Source organism: Solanum tuberosum, unplaced genomic scaffold, assembly GCF_000226075.1.
Source record: "Solanum tuberosum cultivar DM 1-3 516 R44 unplaced genomic scaffold, SolTub_3.0 scf00313, whole genome shotgun sequence".
Lineage (NCBI taxonomy): Eukaryota > Viridiplantae > Streptophyta > Magnoliopsida > Solanales > Solanaceae > Solanum > Solanum tuberosum.
The window spans coordinates 536492-555366 of NW_006239248.1; the positions used below are offsets into that span (position 1 = coordinate 536492).

At 34.9% G+C, this 18875-nt stretch overlaps 2 protein-coding genes across 8 annotated transcripts; both read right to left on the reverse strand.

The window, feature by feature from the left end:
• Positions 1-1237: 1237 nt before the first annotated feature.
• Positions 1238-8241, reverse strand: LOC102580908 (formin-like protein 3). The gene is made up of 7 exons (XM_006360503.2): positions 8047-8241; positions 5703-6600; positions 5162-5606; positions 4866-5068; positions 3375-3610; positions 1593-2465; positions 1238-1508 (listed from the first exon to the last, which is right to left on the reverse strand). Exons 1-6 carry the CDS (start codon positions 8239-8241, stop codon positions 1605-1607), a joined length of 2838 nt encoding a protein of 945 aa, XP_006360565.1. The 3' UTR covers positions 1238-1508; positions 1593-1604.
• Positions 8242-10387: 2146 nt separating this feature from the next.
• Positions 10388-18470, reverse strand: LOC102581253 (agamous-like MADS-box protein AGL104). 7 transcript variants are annotated; one of them, XM_015314894.1, is made up of 12 exons: positions 18234-18470; positions 12533-12584; positions 12198-12400; positions 12063-12116; positions 11943-11967; positions 11805-11866; positions 11612-11618; positions 11453-11514; positions 11252-11351; positions 11113-11163; positions 10980-11016; positions 10388-10679 (listed from the first exon to the last, which is right to left on the reverse strand). In XM_015314894.1, the coding sequence occupies exons 3-12, from the start codon at positions 12380-12382 to the stop codon at positions 10654-10656; spliced, it is 609 nt and encodes a 202-aa protein (XP_015170380.1). In that variant the 5' UTR covers positions 12383-12400; positions 12533-12584; positions 18234-18470; the 3' UTR covers positions 10388-10653. The 7 variants fall into 7 exon arrangements, with proteins under 7 accessions (XP_015170380.1, XP_015170379.1, XP_015170378.1 ...); XM_015314893.1 differs by having other exon boundaries at positions 18230-18470; XM_015314892.1 differs by lacking the exon at positions 12533-12584 and adding an exon at positions 16950-17060 and having other exon boundaries at positions 12198-12440; positions 18234-18469.
• Between the last annotated feature and the right edge of the window lie 405 nt (positions 18471-18875).

Consider the following 18875-nt stretch of genomic DNA (forward strand, 5'->3'; position numbering starts at 1 on the left):
AGGGGTCGTTTGGATGGTGATGAGAAAAAGATTTATTTATGTATTAAAAGTAGCGTAAATTTATATGTTGTTTAATATCAATGTATGAAGTGCGTAAACATACAAACTTTTTCAATTGAAGATGACAAGAATATGTTCTAATTGCTATTTTAGAAATTTTGATTATGTGGTATATGTTATAATTTTTCCACCTCAATATACAAACATGAGACCTAAAAGAATGTTGGAAATATAGGTTAGTTATGAGTTATGACTTATGAGTATCCTTCTATTATCAAATATCTAAAACACATGATACAAGATAGTTTTACAATAAGATTTCCTACTTGGCATTTAGATGAATAAGATGCCAATATTAGGGGAGAAAATAAGCAAAGAGAAAAGGAGATAGATTGAAATAAATTATCATTGTCTCATTTGGAGCCCCATTCAAATCTGTGTGAACAAGAGGTTAAAAAAATAAATTATTTGCAAAGTATTGCAAATCAATCACCAATGCCAAATGCATTTACTAATTGTTTGGGACCAATGCTTTGAAACTCGGAGATAATAGATCTATCCTCTATCATTCTCCACTTAAATACCAAACTTGTGACTCCCTCTACCTTTGTCACTTGAACTAAGCCATGGGAGCCAGAAATAAGTCAATATATTGCCAAAGCTTGAAATTCTTCACCTTTACATAGTAAAACAAAGCAGAAGGACATAGACCTTATTACTACCTCATGGAGGTGCAATCTTTTCCAATATCAATCAGCCGAAAGATTAAACGCTTATACAGAAGGGACGTCCTTAGAAATGCTATATGCCAATCCTAATACTCACAAATTCATATTTACAGAAATATCGAACGAGGAGTAGACAATTACAACACAAAGGATATGACAGTTTAGTAGATAATGAAACATACGTAATCTAGTAAATGTTGTTAAGGCAGAAGTAGTAGGGCTTGCAAAGCGGATGGTGCACAGCTTGGTTTTGGAAGATATGACACTAAAAGATTGTACCAAGTTGAGTGTCCAACAAAGAAACTAGACACAAAATGGATTGGAAACAGATGAATTAGCAATCATGCATCTTGACGAGAAAAAGAAGCTGAAACTAGAAGAATAAAAAGCTGCAACTATACGAATCTGGTCTAACTTCCAATATATACTAAAAATAATTTAACAAATATTTAGGAGATTTCAGTACCATTACCATCTCGATATTTGGATTGTTATAGAGAAAGGTGACTACAGACAGTGAGAGGTTGTGATTTAACTCCGTGGATCGTTGTAGTAGACCATGCAATAACTACTATGGCATCTATACTATAGCCATTCTTCCTACCACTAGTGCTAGGGCTCTAAGAGAGCATTGAAGCAAATGTCTATTCCCTCTATCTCGAAGAGCATGTGTTCGCTAACTGGGGCGTACGAGGCACACCTTAGGCCTCATATAGTCGTTAAATACATACTTCTGTAGACTATTATCCAAGCCATATTAGCTCCAAAGTACTCTGACACCTACACATCAAAACAGCAAAGTTATGACTCATCAGCCCTCTTTACATTAGTTTCATGGAAACTCAGTTTTACAAATAGACATACCTAAACAGACAGCTACGGGCTTGAGCTCTCATCATCTGAACTAGAATAGTGCATCTGTCGCTCCTGGATTGCAGGAAATTGTTGTTTACGTATGTCTGGCAAAGACTCAGGACAGGATTCTTGGGAAGCAGATGTTAACGTTCCTTTTTTAGGAGTCTTAACTGGTAACTTCGTTGAGTTTCTCACCACTGTACATGCCTTGTCCAACATAATCAAGAAATCACTAACAACTGAAAAGAGACGCAAGCCTTCGTCCTTCCCTGAATTTCCATGGAAGTAATCTCCTGTGCTCTTAACCAAAGACATTATCTTTTTCTCTTCTTCTAGTATGCAAGTCATCTCCTGTTCTGCATGTTGGATAAAATTTGTGAGTGTATCACGGAACTTACTTTCATCCTCCAAACTTCTCATATCAGTGTCCAGAAACTCTTTAGTTTTCACTAGTGAGTGACTAAGCTTCATGACAGCTGCACTTAAGTTCTCGCCATCAATAAGTGAAGCTTTTCTTACATTCTCAAGCTCGTTGCTTAAACCAGAAACCATCTGAAGACCAAGGTTACGGTGATAATCTGCCGACTCCTGAGCAGGATCCTCTACAAGATCTTCTGTCTGCACACTGGTAGTACTTTGGTTCTCTCTTAATTTACGTGCTGCTCTTAATCCTTCAGATCGAATAATTTCCTGAACTACAAAGTTCAAGAGTGTTGTCTTGCCGTCAGCTCCTTTCACATCTGAGAGTTTCAACAGTGTGTCAAGCTTGAATGCCTGCGCACCACCACGGAAGGTGCCATCGTTCATGCGGTTTCCAGTTTTTAGAACTGCTTCAAGAAGTTTCAGGAAGAGTCTGCTGTTTCTCAGTTCCTTAGATGCGACCTGCAAGTCACAATGATGAGTAAAAAGCTCTTCTATATTATCACGAAAGGCTGCGAGTTACTAAAATTTCCCAAGGATGGCTATAATTCCCTTGGCATCACTAGCCAATACACATCTTCATACCGGTATTTCAGGGTAGAAAGATTTTAAATAATCTTCTGGCACTATCAAAATTCAAAATCAGGTGATACAGTATGCCCAACTGTTTAACGTTCAGCTTTAGTATTTCATGCAAAGTGAAATGACCCCCTTCAATTGAAAAATTCCGTATGTTAATATAAAAGGTGAGAAACCAAGAATCTAAGAAGAAAAATCGGGTAAGTCCAACTAACTGTTATATTTCTGTTGATTATAAATTACACGAAGAAATGGTCCCCTCCCCTTCACTAAGAAAAGTCTAATGTCTACGTACTTTTTGCCACTAATAATCTAAAAGAACGGTTGATTTCCTTTATTTGTTTTCTTATTGTTCTCACTTTTTAACAAAGGGGATGATACTCCAGAGATGATATCTCAGTCACATGATGTACACCACATATATGTTACTCCCCATGTCCCATTTTATGTGGCACACTTTCCTTTTTTGTTTGTTCCATAAAGAATAATACCTTTCTATAATTAGAATTAATGTAATCTATAAACTTCCCATTTTACCCTTAATGAGACGATTTCTAGACATATAAACGTCTGACTTGTTTTAGATCACAAGTTTCAAAATCTTCCTTTCTTAAACTCTTCACCCAGATAAACACCGTTATTTGCTTTCTTTTCTTATCTGAGTTCATGTATGAATAGTTGGCAAACCACCAAGCACAGAATCGACAGTTAAAAACTGAGGCCAAAGCAGAATAACAAAAAAAATTCACCCTAAACTGCAACCATCAAATTATAAGAAACTTTACACTTTACCTCTAAGGTCGCGAAGGACTCTTTAATGGAAGAAACTTCTTCCTGAAGAGAACACATGAGCAGCAATGCTTCCATCCGTTTGAAGGCAAATGGAATTGCAACCATGGACTTAAGAAAACGTTCAGCAGGACCGAGCTGAGAAATGTCTCCAGCAAATAATCTGAGTTTTAGTTCTTCGTCCATTGTTGGTGCCATCTTCAAGAGAGTTCTTATGAGTTCAGGAGGCAGCTCATTACCTGATAAGAGACTTGAGTAATTAGATAGACGTCAGATTTTTCACGACTTAATATTAATAGCAGTTAAGATCAATTGTGTGTGGCAAGGTACATGACAATAAGGGAATTTTTATCATCGTGAAACTTCAATGTTTGCCTTGGGATTGTTTGCATCTTTTAAAAATCAGCGAATCAAATAAGTACCTTACCAAATGTAAATGACTGAAGTAATACCATAGTTTTCCAATTAATTTCATGCTCTACAAACTTTGCTACATTTTATTTTGCAAGATGAAGTGGAGTCTAGGATATGCTTTTCAATGTATCCAGTTGTAACAAAATAAGCATATGCTATCATTCAAAGATTACATTTTCTTCTAACTGGTCTTTTCATCCCTTTAAGCTTTTGCGATTGGTATCTAGGTGATCGTTGACATGTTGCAACACAGATAATGAAAATTTTAGATGGGACTTTTTCTTTCCCTTAAACACAAGAGTAAACACAGCATGTGCGGATGTCAAGATGCCGATTTAATTCAAAAGCATGTTCACTTTTCCAGGAGAATGTCATGATAAATGAACATGTATCACATTTACTTTAAAATATAAAAGGTTGAAACAGAGGGGTGTTACTAGAAAATTATGAGATTGGAAGATATCTATCAATGTTATATGGAAGTGAATGTTGGGTTGCAAAGGTCCAACATATCCACAATCTGAGCGTTGTAGAAATGCAGTTGTACAAAATTTGAAAAGATAAAATAAACACATCTGACAGAGAGTTGCAAGTATCACATGTAGAGGATAAAATTAGAAAAGGTCAAGTGAGATGGTTTAGCATGTCATACATAGACTCCCAAATGTACCTTCACAGGAGAAAAAATATGATAAATTCAGGCTCCAAAAGAGAACAAGGTAAGCCTAAAACCATATGTAGGAAAGTTAGCCCTACATTTTCTCGAAATCAATGAGGACGTAGTTAAGAATAGAACAAAATGAAGCAAATGATTTATATAGGTGATACCAACTAGTCAGGATTATGCTAACTTATTGATGTTATACGCACAGGTTAGGTGTTAGCCAAGAGCCTATTAGTTTTGTTAGAGACATATATATCAAAGTAGGGATCAATGTGAGATGGGCAGTCTTCTTGTATTAATCCAAAAATTGTCCTTTAAGAAAATATTAAGTACTGGAATGAAATGGACCAAATTGAATGGAATTTCTAAAAGGATTCATACAGCCACCATAGGGGGAGAGAGAGAGAGAGATTTACCCTCCTCGAGAGCATCATAAACTTCTTCTGTTGTCACATTTAAGGCTTTGAGAAGAATTGCTAGATTTTGTGATTTCTTAGGATCAATAATCTGAATATACTGTGAGGTTTGATCAAAGGATGAGGAAGCTTTTCTTCGATCATCTTTCCCTTGGTCTCCTGGTATATATCCAAATAAAGAATCCATCATCTCCTCATTAAACCTGTAATAAAATTCAGCAATCAGAATGGTAAAAGCAGAAACAGTTTAGCTCTCGCACGAGCAAAGTAAATAGCAAGACCAGTGCAAAACTTACTGGAATGAGCCGGCTTTTATTTCATGCCAAACCATAGAGTGATCAGGGTTAGCAAGAACCTTGTCCCAAAAGAATGGTTTTAATTTTGTTTTTGGAGCACCAGATTCACCCAATGAGCCACTTCCCCCGGCCTCAGAAGAACGTCCTCTCTGATGTGCTCCAAGAGGTAAAGGCTTTGGCAAATTACCAGGTTTTGGTGGATTAGGAGGGCGAGCTTTTGGAGGTGGAGGTGGGCTCGGAGCAGGTGGTTTAGGAGGAGGAGGTGGAGGACCAGGAGGCGGAGGTGGAGGTGGAGGTGGAGGTGCAGATTTTCCTGGAGGAAGCGGTAATGGTGCATGAGCAGTTGCATTCATCTCAGATTTTGACAGTTCCACGTCTGCTTCGGAAGAATTATGAGGATCAGCGTCATTTACAGCAGATGCACTCATGAAATTTAGAGAAGCACCTGGCAACACAGATCATACAAATTACTGAAATGTAATGAAAAGAATGATACACTGAGATTAATTAACCATCATGCTATATAGCAGCAAATAGACACCTGCAGTCGAATTCAGAGGCGGTTTCCCACCCCTTTTCCCATCATCTGGAGCTACTTCTTTCTTCTTATTCTTAACACATAATATTAACAGAGCTAAAAAGGCAATTCCTGCAACAGAACATCCAGCCACTGCAGCAATTAAATAATTTCGATGCTGCTGATTATCTCCCTGAGAATTAGGACCATTTTGCGGTTTATCTGGAGGATTAACAGGTAAAGGTGTTGAAGAATTGGTGTGAGTTTGATGTTTTGGAGGCTTTGCAGGAGGTTTTATAACTGGAGAAGGAGGCTGCACAGTTGGAGGAGAGCTAGTGGGCACTTCAATAGAAGGAACTGGAGCATAAACTGGTGATACAATTGCAGGACCTGGAGACGGAGCGAGCATTTGAACTGCTGCAGGACCTGGAGAGGGAGCGGGAGACAGAACAGTTGCAGGGAGAGGAGATGGAGCGGGAGACGGAACAGTTGCAGGGCGAGATGGAGCGGGAGACGGAACTGGAGCATGTTTTTTTGGCAAAAATGATTTCTTTCTTTTTCTTAGAGCTTTTTTTTTTGGCAAAAATGGATTCTTTCTTTTTCTTAGGTACCTCCTGGGAACACTTGACAATTGTGAGAAAAGCTCTTCGTACTTGCTAAACCAAGTACTGGATGCATCGTCACTATCAGAAATATGACTTGGAACATTTTTCCTTCTTAAGCACTGCAACAAAATCTGCTTCTCTCGGGGAGGCAAATCTTCAATAGCCTTTTGTAAGGTTCTTTTTCTCAACAAAGCTATATCCTGTTTTAAGTAACTGTAACTTCCTGTTGCTGTCTGTTGAATATAATATTCCAGAAACCTTGCAGCTTCGGTACCCTCTTCTAACTCTTCCCTGCAATGAATCCATACTTGCTCGGCCTGCATACAGAAGATCATCAAGTTATAGTATTCTGACAAGGCAAGAACTAAGTTAGAGAAATGAATTCTATATACTAATATAAAGTTGTTTTTGTTTCACTATTATGCAACAGATGCTTCTCCATCTTGCATCTTTTGATAATTCAAATTTGATGGCTACATTATATGCACAGTAAATCAGAACATTCAACAACTAAACTGGTAGCATTGAAACTTGTTAGCCTATGTAATTGACTGTCCAAATCCAGATAAAGAAAACTGGACTACAAAAGCGTGTCAGAATTTTTTCCATTTATTCCAGTTGGAATAAGATACAAAGCAAGAGATTTTGCTAGATAAAAGCAACAGCTTGGGAATACAGATTTACATGCTAGGCTGGTTTGGGGAAACAGAAAGGTGACTCCAGTTTTCTTGCACAATGATCTTCAAAATTCCGGTGCGAGGAAAACACCTTTGATGCAATACATATATGTTTAAAGGAATAGGTTGAAAAGGTTACTGATTTCAGGAAAACACCAGTATTTTAGTTCCAAGGTGGATTAGAAGAGATCCTTTCTCATTGTCTTTGTTATAAATACAGATTTAATTCTTGTTTCCTATGAACCTCCAAATTTCAGCCATTTTTACAACTAGTCTTATGTTGCCCGGACTCTTCAAAAATGTCAACGGGTGTGTGTTGGATTCTCCAAAAGTAGTGTATTTTTGGAGAATCAGTAGTATATATAATTTTTTCTCACCGCGCACTTGCATTACCACCTGAACTTTCTTTTTTACACTTTGAACCCCCCGAGCAAAAATCCTGGGTCCACCACTGCCGACATGGGTTCGGCATCGAAAGTGAAGAGTCCGCACAACTTAGGTAACAACTAAGTCTCTGAACTTTTGGAAATGAAAAACCTTAAAAACATTGGCATAGACTCCTAAGCCCATATTTGTTGGTTGTGGGCAAAGACCAAATTGGTTAAATCCCACTCTTAATCGAAAACACAAATTCATTTACATAATCCAAAAGTTAACCTCTTATGAAAGTTGTTGAAGACTATGATCATCTCATCTAAAACCTTAGCTGTTAGAAAGAGAACACACTTTTATTATTTAATTGTATTTTCAACATGCCCCTACCACGTGCAAGCCTGCTACTTTTTCATGGTCCAAACACATGGAAATTCTTTTAGATAATAGGTTGCTGGGAAATTCGATTACTAGGACGTCTGCCTACTTTGATACCATATCAAAGTGTATGACCATCTAATCTAAAAACTTAAGCTTTTAGAAATAGCTACTTCAAATTTCAACGACATTGCTAATACTCATCGGAAAATAGTAATTAGCTATCAGCAGACAAATGCATAGAACATATACATCAAGCAACTCATATCTAAACACATTTTATGAATGCACATTACATTCATCTCCATATGAATATAAGTGAAATGAAATCCATACCGTGTCTTCGTCTATCACAGGACCCTGCCAAAGACCAGCTAAGTCTAAATTGCTTCCAGGAAACTTCCTTTTCCCTTCTGAATCTCTTGCTGCCCAAAGACAAATCAAAGCAACAAAACTAAACACATAGGCTACCCTTCCCATTATAATATTGATCATCCCATTTTCTGACCTTCTTTTAATTGCATTTGGCATGTATTCAACAGCCCCCCCTTTTTTTTCTCAAGAAACACCCAATGCAATCCAAGAAACAACCATAAAACCTTCTATTTTTAATCCAATTCAAAGAATTCTCAGCTAAAAGAGAGAATTGAAATATATATACAAATGTATATTACAATACAAATGTATATATATAAATCAGATGGATTGTGGCCCCTATAAACACTAAAAGATTCAATTTTTACACCTAAAATGTATATGTATGCACATAAAAATTGTATCTTTAGCTTTTAAAATGCAAAATTTTGGTTTCTGTTGTAACAAATAGTGAGAGAGAAAAAGAATGATTTAGCAAAGGTTCAAGAAAGAGATGAATTCTATGTATGATCAAGAATTCTATTTTAAGAGGTTCCCTCAAGTTTTATTTAGAAAAACTCTCAGATTTTCTACTTTTTTGGGTCAAATTCTAAGTTGGGATTTTTGTTTGTTGGAATATTTCATTTTTTTTCGGAGGCAAATTTTTTTTATACATATTTTTAGGAAAAACGTGCAGAGAACAAAGTTGAGATAAGAGAGGGGGCAGAACACCTGATTTGAAATTTGGCCTTTTTAAAATTTATCTTGAACTTAAAGAAAGGTTTTATTTTTCCTTTCATATTTTTATCTTACTTAAAAAAAATTTAAAAAAAGTTTTGTGAGTGGAAATTTCGAAACTAGTTCATTGAAAATATTTCAAGATTGAATTTTTATAATTTGATCAAATTTCATGATCAAACTCTATGAAAAATTAAAGTTGATTTTTTGAATGTACAAAAAATATCTTCGATATTTAGAAGAATTTTCTAGAATTTTGTAGAGTAAATGTCTTTGATATTTATACTAAAGAAAAATCTAGATGTTTTAGATAATTAGATTTTTACAGTAAAGTATAGAAATATCTAGATTCTTGTTACATAGTTAGAAGATAAGGATATCTAGATATTTCTTGTAGATATATCATATATCTAGAATAATTTCTAGAAGCATCTCTATACAAGTATAAATAGGGGCGACATTAGACATTTGTAATCAACCCAAGAACAACTCAAATCAAATAGTTTTTTTCTATAACAAAGTTCTTTTTATCCAAAATACTCTCTCTCCCTTCTAACTTTCTCTTCTTTAGTTGAATCTTTCGATCTTAGTTAACGATCTTGGGCTAGCAGAAGTTTCATCGATTATACTTTTCTTCTGCTACTCTCTACAAACTCAAGTATGTAAAGAAAAAAAAGAAGGCCACACTATAGTCCTATGGGAGATTTGGTATAAGCCTGGAAAATGCTGATGCCGAGTTGTGCAATAATAGTCGCCTCAAAGTTTTGATTCAAATGTGATAAAGTTCTTAGAGATAGTTTCAAATATATAAAATAAAGTAATTTGTTTACAATAAATATAGTCATATAGTGTTTACATAAAAAATAGTCAAAAGTCATAATAAATAATTATTATACATTATGATACATTCAAAAAACTGAATATAACTTACCTATAAATGAGTTATACACTGACTATACATTATGATACAAATATATTTGTCTGATTTCTGTACTTTATTTGTGGAAAGACTTATCTAAACTAATAGTGATAATATTTCTTCTCCTTTTATTTAGTTCTCTTTACCAAAGTTATAATAAGGAAAAAACAAAGATGTTGTAACAATAACTTTGAACTAATTAGCTGTTCCTTGTGGGATGAAATGACCATAAATTTGGTCAACCAAGGGATGGTCAAAGATTTATGTAATTAATCATATTTTACTTTATTTTCTGTAATTAGATTAAAATTCTGTAAATCATGAAATCAAATATATCTATTTTTGTTAGACATAAGTATATAAATTACCTTATTAATTTGAAGAAATGATTTATTTATATTCACATAAGTGTAAGTGAATATTTACACGATAAATATAATTTACCATGTCGTAAAAAGATATTTGATTATTTAGTCGATTATTCGATTCTGCATTATTTAGTGCGAGTCCAAATCTACATGACATAAAAATTCAGTTTATTGATTACCATGCACATTCTTTTCTTTGTAGTATATATAACTTTTAAGTTGAAGAATTAAGATCTATTGATCACTCTCGTATGTTTAGCTTATAATTTAAAGGTTCAGAAAATTAACAAAAACCTTATGAACTAGAAGGATGCAAAAATTATCGAAACCAAACCAAATTGTTTTCTAATTCAAAACACAATACCTATGTTTTGATGCCATACAAGAACTCTAAAAGTTGCATTCACAATAGACAAATGCAACATTATTCATACTTTTGCTTGCCTGATAGGGGGAAGTTATTTATTCTACCAAGTTCTTAACCTATAAACTAGTATAACATAATTCCTGTTGCAGCTGTTGGACACCCACAGCTACTTCCCCGCCGCGATCCGGCCTGTTTCCTCAATACATCCGTCCCATACTGGTTCCTACAAATCCAGAGAAGCAAGATTCAGTAGATTCCTTTGTGTAATCTAATTCAGCATGCAAATGTTTGGGAAAAAAGTGGCTATAGAGTTCGCAGATTGGTATGATGATGGTATTGAGTTTAAATGAAGAAGTGCCAATTCTGACATCAACTTGTTTGAGACTAAGGCATAAAAGTTATTGTATATATTTACTAATATATATACCAATTGGCTATCTAGTTTACCAAAAATGGCCGGAGTGTACACCACATATACACTCAAAAAGTTACCACTAAGCATTTGAATATGAAGATTCGTTACCTGCAGCAGCCATATCCTCTGCGTTGACAGAAGACACCTAAAAATTACAATGCAAACAGTTAACTTTCCATAATGGATGTTCGAAAAGCAGTTAACCATCCTTCCAAACATGACACAATCAAAAATGTCTTACCGCAACATTTTCATTTCTCTGGAGAAATTCCTGGCCACCCAAGAGTTTTGCCTGGTAAAAAGAGTACAAAACATGATCATGCCAGTCCTAATTCAACTAGTCCTAAGAAATTGAAGTAAAAATTGCAAGATATGCTCACTTTTGATAGTTGAATTAGTTCCATAGCACTCCTAATGAACTTCTCATATGCATCAGCTTCTTGGACAGAGTTGATATTCTCCACTTGTGGTTCGTAATACCTACCCGATCCAACAGAAAAAATCATTATAAAAGAGGGAAATCTTTTAAAATATCAAAAAAGAGAGACAGGAAGGAAATATAGAGTGAGCAACTCTTCAACCTTATTTTCTGTTGTGCTTCACTTAGCCTTTCTTTAAGCTTATTAAGCTTCTCCTCATGGCTCTGTTTTGGAAATACATAAAAAATAAATCAAGTTACGAGTTTTCAGTAATAACAAATTTTGGCGGAAGGTGATTCCCTTTCTACATATTAATCTTACCTCAACACTAAAGCACGTTGATCAATCATCAGCATCGTAAAAATACCCAACAAAAGAGACAAAAGTTATTCAATCATGTAGAAAATACCATACAAAAAAGCAAAAGAAATAAACTCGAGAAGTCATGTATCTACTCTGACAAACTAATAGACTAATACATATATACACAGAGTGCAAGAGGAGAGTGGTATACATCGCTATCTTTTCCACCATTTTGCCTTCATGTTTTGATTGTGTGAGAATCTCCGTCAAAGGCTGCAAAATAAAACGTCAGATGAAATTCCAAGGACTTATCGGAAGAGGCTGCTGATCAATGTGTAAAACTTAGTACCTGTTCATTTGGATTTTCAGGAGATCTTCAACAAAAATAAAATAAAATTAGATCAATGGTCAGTTAAACTAGAATTGGCAAAGTCTAATTCATGGATTTGGCATATTGAAATAAGCATACCGCTTGTTCAGTTCGCCAGCCTTGTTCATAGCAAGGAGCATGACATCCTCAAGACTAAGCAACCAAAAAACAAATCATATGAAATTATGTACTATAAACGAAACGTAGAATGTTCATTGTAGAAATTTCATTCACCTTTCTTTGCTAGAATAGCTGGTCACTTCACCCGCTGGAGAAAACATTAGAAGACCAACATCAACGTCACATAAAACAGCCAACTCATTTGACTTCTTAAGAATGGTATCCTTGCGCTTTGAATAGAACTGTTGACGGGATGTTGGATCCTCAATTTTCTTCATCACAAGCTTAGTGCGACCCATGGAACAATGCAAATTAAACTAGAACTGGAAGTTAGATGCCGGGTTGTTCTTCAATGAGCTAAGAAATATATAGATCAACAAAAAAAAAAAAAGGAAAAAAAAAGTCAAAGCATTTAATGTATTGACTTATTTGTAAGTCAAAACACTTACAATCTAATACTCCCTCTGTCCCAATTACTTGTCCACTTTTGAATTGGCACATCTATTAAGAAAACAATAATTGACATAGTGAGTTTACCATTTTACCCCTATTAATTATGAAGTGGATGAATTAAAAACTTAAGATTTTCAAAAAGTTTTACCTTTTTTAAAGTAATAAATTGAGGGTATAATAGGTAAAAAAATTTTGTCCTTCTTGATTTGTCAAAATGGACAAGTAATTAGGGACAGAGGGAGTAGAAAATCTAATATTGAATCACATATCAAAAGATTTTGAGAAGAAAACAAGTTTAAACGCTAGTCTTAGTCAACACTAAAAATTTTCTACACAATTAATGAACAGAAATCTGTGGGCTTTAACCTGCTTAGTGGAAAATAACAGTAACTCCTAAGCTCTTTCTTTTACATAATGATATTAGACAAGTACTATTTATCATTTTCCTAGAATTATAATGGGTATATGATATAATTATAACTTACAGAAGAATTTATATTTTGATATCTGAAGAGAAGTATAAGGTGTATGGGAAGATCACAGTAAACAGAACTAAAATCATACATCAGTAAAACAAATTTATAACATTGCACCATAAAAAAACCCAAGACATCTAAGTCAAAGTTGGATTAAAGATTTTAAGTTTATAGGTTCTGAATTTTAAGACAAGTCAATGATTGGGACCGGGATATATTAGTTGTACATATTATGTGAATTTTTGACACAAATATAGAGTTAAAATCAAAACGAGCTAAGCCCACGGGGCCGGCCCAACCCAACCCGTTATTGGGGTAGGGTGGGGATAGGATTTTTCAAGCCCATTTAAAACTAGGGCTTATAAGCTCGGCCAATATAGGCTCTTGGCCCTTGAGGCTTGATCGGGGTCGGCCCATGGGCCAAAACTTTTTATTTAAGGGTAACTTACAATATCTCACTAGTATATAATTTAATACTTAAATACACGCTATGTTGTAATATTATGATTTTTACCAGATTTTTGGTACGTCCAGATACATGTATCTCAAAATATATGGACTCAAAATTAGATTAATTTGTTCTAGATACACTCTATCCAAGTAAATTCGCATGTACCTAGGATACATAGACAAATCTCACGCCCTCGCCTCCTCCCATCTTGCTTGTCACTCTCTTATCTCGCTCGCGTATTTGATATGCGAGATACATACTAATTACACTAGATTCTTTTGCTAGTGTTATTGAAACAACACCATTGTTTGAAAAGAAAAAAAATGAAAAAAGAAAAAAAAAGGGCTAGCCCGCTCCAACCCTCGGCCCTCTTCTAGGGTTGGGTTAAGCATTTTCAGGCCCTTCCAAATGAAGGACCGATCTGTCCTAGCCCTTCAAATTTCTTGACCCGCGAGGCTTGGTCGGGTCTAGGCCGACCCTTGTTACAGCTCTGCTACTGGGTGTTGCCGAACCCATAACTTATAAGGAAGATCCGCCCAACTAATGATGAAACATGATACTTAATAACTCTACAACAATAAAATAGTTATGAGAAAAAATAGGTCCATATCATTTGACCTAACCATAAAATATATGTTCACAACTTCTAGGAAATATTTTGATGTCCATATATTGTTCTTTTTCTTAATAGGGATAAGATATAAGTATCCCTTAGACAATGATCAAAATTTTAGAGACACATCTTAACTAAATTAAGGTTCTATTACCCCCCCCCCCCCAATTTTTTTTTTTTTTTTTTAACCCTTTTTGTTATTTTATACACCTTTTTGGCTTACGTGGCATCCAAGCATCTCCCACACGCCTTAACTATGTGGAGTCACAGAGTGTGCCATGTAAGCCAAAAGGTGTATAAAATTACAAAACAAATGAGTTTGCGGGTAATAAAACCTAGTTTAGTAAAGGTGTGTCTATGGAATTTCGGCCATAATCTAGGGGGTACTTGTGCCTTATCCTTCTTAATAACCGAGAAATCCTCAAGAGCCAATGACACATGGTTAGACACTCTTGTGATAATAGGTCTATCATACTACACTTTTCTATTTAAATACCAGGCTTTTTTGTGGTAGGGTTCATCCAAACTTGAATCGTGCACTCAACTCATACATAACATGCGGTGCTCTTACCACTATACCAAACCCCCCGGAGGCAATCCATAAATTTGGTTCTTCATATACCTATTCAAATTATAGCCCAAAACTTTTTCAATACATCCTTTGATCATGATACGTAGAATCCAGTATCAACTAATACTGAATGGTTAACCCAAAAAATTCTTCTCTTTTATTTAGTCATGACTGAAACAGACAAGCTTTAGATTATTGAATATGAACTGAGAAAATCATAAAAGTTAGTAAACCTCAACCTTCACGGATTTACTACTCAAAGGAGTGTTATCTTAACTCCCTTCTTAAAAGAAATTGTCTTTCGAATTACCCTTCGAAGTGGCCCAGTGGTTTGAGCTTGGGACTTCCATGTTGGAGGTCTCAAGTTCGAAACCCCTTGCCAGCGAAAGCAAGGGGTTTGCCTTTTGGGTCGAGCTCGTCGCACCAGGCTTGCCTAGTGTGGGTTACCTCTCCTATGTGGTTTGCGAGCTATTGCATAGGAGCGGGGGTTTTACCCTGTGCGCACCCAAAGGGTAGCGACTGCGGGTTTCCCTTGTCATAAAAAAAAAAAGAAATTGTCTTTCGAATTGAAGTAACAAAAACTTGTCTTCCCAATGTATCATGTATATATGGTTGTTTTGCAAGGTTCCAAGTTGCCGTCAAAATTAGCATTGATATTTTACACGACCTAAAGTTCAACTACTAACTTAACTTTTCATCTTAGTGTAAAAGAGGTTGCCTAACATGTTCAAATAAAGCAGTAAGAATAGTAAGTAAAAAACACACAATATTTTTACGTGGAGAATACCCAACTCTAAAGGTGTAAAAAATCATGAACTGTACCCAACTCAAAAGGTGTAAAAAATCATGAACTGTACCCCTATAGGATTTGACTCCAACTTCACTGAATCAATGAGCCTTAACAGTTTAAGATTACAAACTCTTGCAATCCTAGGAACTTCTGATTCCTAAACTTATAAATTCAGATTACAACTCTTGCAATCCTAGGAACTAACTCTAATTCCTAAACTTCAACACAAATCTCCAAGGTATGTGTTCCCAACTCTTCGAGCTATCCCAACTTGAAGACAACACTCTTAATTCAGTTTACAACTCCCTGAACTAAGATTACATCAAGACTCAATAACAAAGAAAAACTCACAATGCATTAACTCTAATAGGACCAAGTTTTTCGATGTGTTCCTTCAATTTGCTGGTAACACTTACGAAGTCAATTTTTTCAATTATCCTTTTTGCTCGATAAGTGCACACATATTTTGAACAAATTCATCTATATTTAAGCGCAATTCTTCATAGAGTTATACTTCACTTCAAACTCCACATTGACTTAAAAATCTCTCGACTTAGAGTTCTACTTCAAGTGAGTACTCCTTCTTCAATTCAAACTCCTTGCCTCTTTAGACTCTTCAAATCAAATTCATTGATTCTTTCTTTTCAATTCATCACTTGTTTGTTTCCTTGAGTTTTATCATGAAATTGCATTATTCATTTCTTGATTTCTGTTGTCTTTATTCATTTTAAAAGCTTGTCCGAATTCAATTGCTCGTGTCAGTGTACCTTTAGACCATGTTGACTGACGTATTTCATCATTCTTTGTCAATCATCAAAACTGAATAAATCCCATCAAGCATTTTCTCAAGCATTTGTGCATATTGGATGCAGGAAGATGTCTTTCTTTTCACTCCTTTCCTAATATTTCTAAATTGTAATTCCACTTCTTTGCCACATTCGTATTACTAAACGTGTTAAATTGTCCTGGATACTTCCACAAGGCTCAAAGAGCTCCCATTACTTTTTATTATCAACAAGTTTCTTCTTTGCCTTGATTTCCTCTTTCCCGCATTTGTCTTATTCCACTCATTAAATTGCCCCCAATATTTCCCAACATTCAGTGTTCACTTTCCATTATCATCAAGAAGTTTCTAGTTTGTTTTGATACATTCCAATGTTTTAATGTCACGACCCAAATTAGGTCCATGACCGGCGCTAAGGGGAAAGAATCCCAAAGCAAGCCTTAACATAAATCTACAGAAAATCGGGTAGAGTTTCCTTTGTTTTTAGGCCTATACTGAATTTTCCCTGTCTCAGAAATTCACAACACAACCAATAGCAACTATAAGCCACCACATAATATCCATCAATGATCTAATTGTCATGCAATAAAACCAATTCATCTCCAAATTACGAAAAAGGAAGTTCCAAACCAGTCACTTGACTACAATACGAAGGACTAATCATGACTCAAATCAAAGGAATGAAAAATGGAGCGACTCTAAGAGTTTTAGAAGAAACTAAATAATACCATAGCAAATCAATAGTTCTCTTGCCACGCGAAGCAATGCGAGGCTCACCATATGCTTACCAAATCACACTTTCTAGTTAATGAAATCCTCTTCAATACCACCTGAGTTCTCTTGTAAAAACAATTAGCGAGGAGTGAGATGCTAGCTCAGTGAGTAATAATACTTAACCACAACCATTTTAATGAGGGACAAGTCAGAAAACATGCTAGTATAATAATCAAAATGATGAAATAATGCCCTTTCAGAAACAATACAATATTCAATCCTATATGCCTCATATAAGCAGGATGAATCATGTAATCAGTGTGGCCTTCTCTTTAAGAAGTAACCAATAACAGTGAATTCCTCATAAAAGAGTTAAATATTCATATCAATAGATCCCTACTCGAGGGATATCAGTAACAGTATACTAGTTCTACCTTCCCACTAGCAACTACTTTATCAGTAATCAGTAACTACAAGGTGCACAAGGTCTAATGAACCTGCCGTTAGCTATGGGATTCATCAAGGTCTACTCCCATTTATACTTTTCTTGTAATTGGTAGAAGCATTTCAAAATCGAACAGGGCATTTAAATCTTATCAAATCATATCATTTCAAAGTTTAACAATCACCTATCAAAACACTATTTCTCAAATAAGTGTAAAACCTTTTCAATAACAGTAATTATATCTTGTAAAAAATGAGATCATCTCAAATAATCTTTTCAATATCATATCAAGTAAAAGACTTGTCCCACATGCAAGTTCAAGCAGTCGGTAACACATTTACTTTATAAACCATGTAAAAATCATGAAATTTGTGAAATACAAATTGTGGTAAGATTACTATTCACAGTACTCGTGTAGAAATACCAAACTTGTCATCGCAAGCAATCCATATGGCTCCCTTCAATCAATCTATAATCACGTTCATATCAATTTCGTGTTAGTTTCTTCGTTTAAGGTAATCCATACTATAGTTAAACCCAGCCCTTTCATGACTGACTCATCTGCCAAGTCGCCTAATTGGGGCTTAAATCGCACAAAACAGTGTTATCTGGATTAGTATCACATTGAAATAAACTAATATAATCTTACTGTTCGTCTATTTCCTTTCATAGATGCCGAAATACAAGAGCTTAGTCTTATCATCTAAGGTACCCACTCGAATTCCAAGAATTTAACAGGTTCATCTATCTCTTTAACCCTTATTTTCTTAAACTCTTACAATCCTAATTTTATAGTCATGGAATCTACAAATATAAATCTTTAAGTTCAGTTAAGTTCAGAAAAGTTACCTACCACTTCTATCTCTCTCAATTAAATATCTTCCAACACCTTTAGCTTCACTCGAATGGAAAGGCAGATCCATGATTTTCTTCCTCCTTCTCGCTTTTTCACAAATAGCCGCCACAGAATCCTTCAACAAAGACTCCAAAGATTTTCCCTTTTCTTGCTACGTGAATTAAAGGAATAGGGTTAGGTTTCTTTTTTTTTCTTTTTTTTTTTTGTTTGCTGCCAGGTTGCAGCCTTTCCTCTCATTTTGTTTGTATTTTTTTTTTCAAAAATACTTTTTGGTCAAATAAACAATTTGTCTCCTATTTCTTTTTAATACTAAAATGGCATATATGCCCTTATTTCAGAATAGGATATTACATTTACACTCTGTTTGGATCATTGTTACCCTTTGTATTGTATTATATCGTTACTATACCTACAATGTTTGTTTTGATTGTTACTTAAAATGTATTGTATTGTATTGTATTATTAAATTCCGTTGTTACGTAATAATGAAAACCCTCATTTTATGGAACAACCAATTTGGTGTGTTTCCATTGTTACTTAATTTCTTTTTCCAATTATATCTTTACATAATATTTCATAATACTATTTTACCATTTATCTTATATTATTTAATTTCAGTCAAACCTCATACCCTAGAAT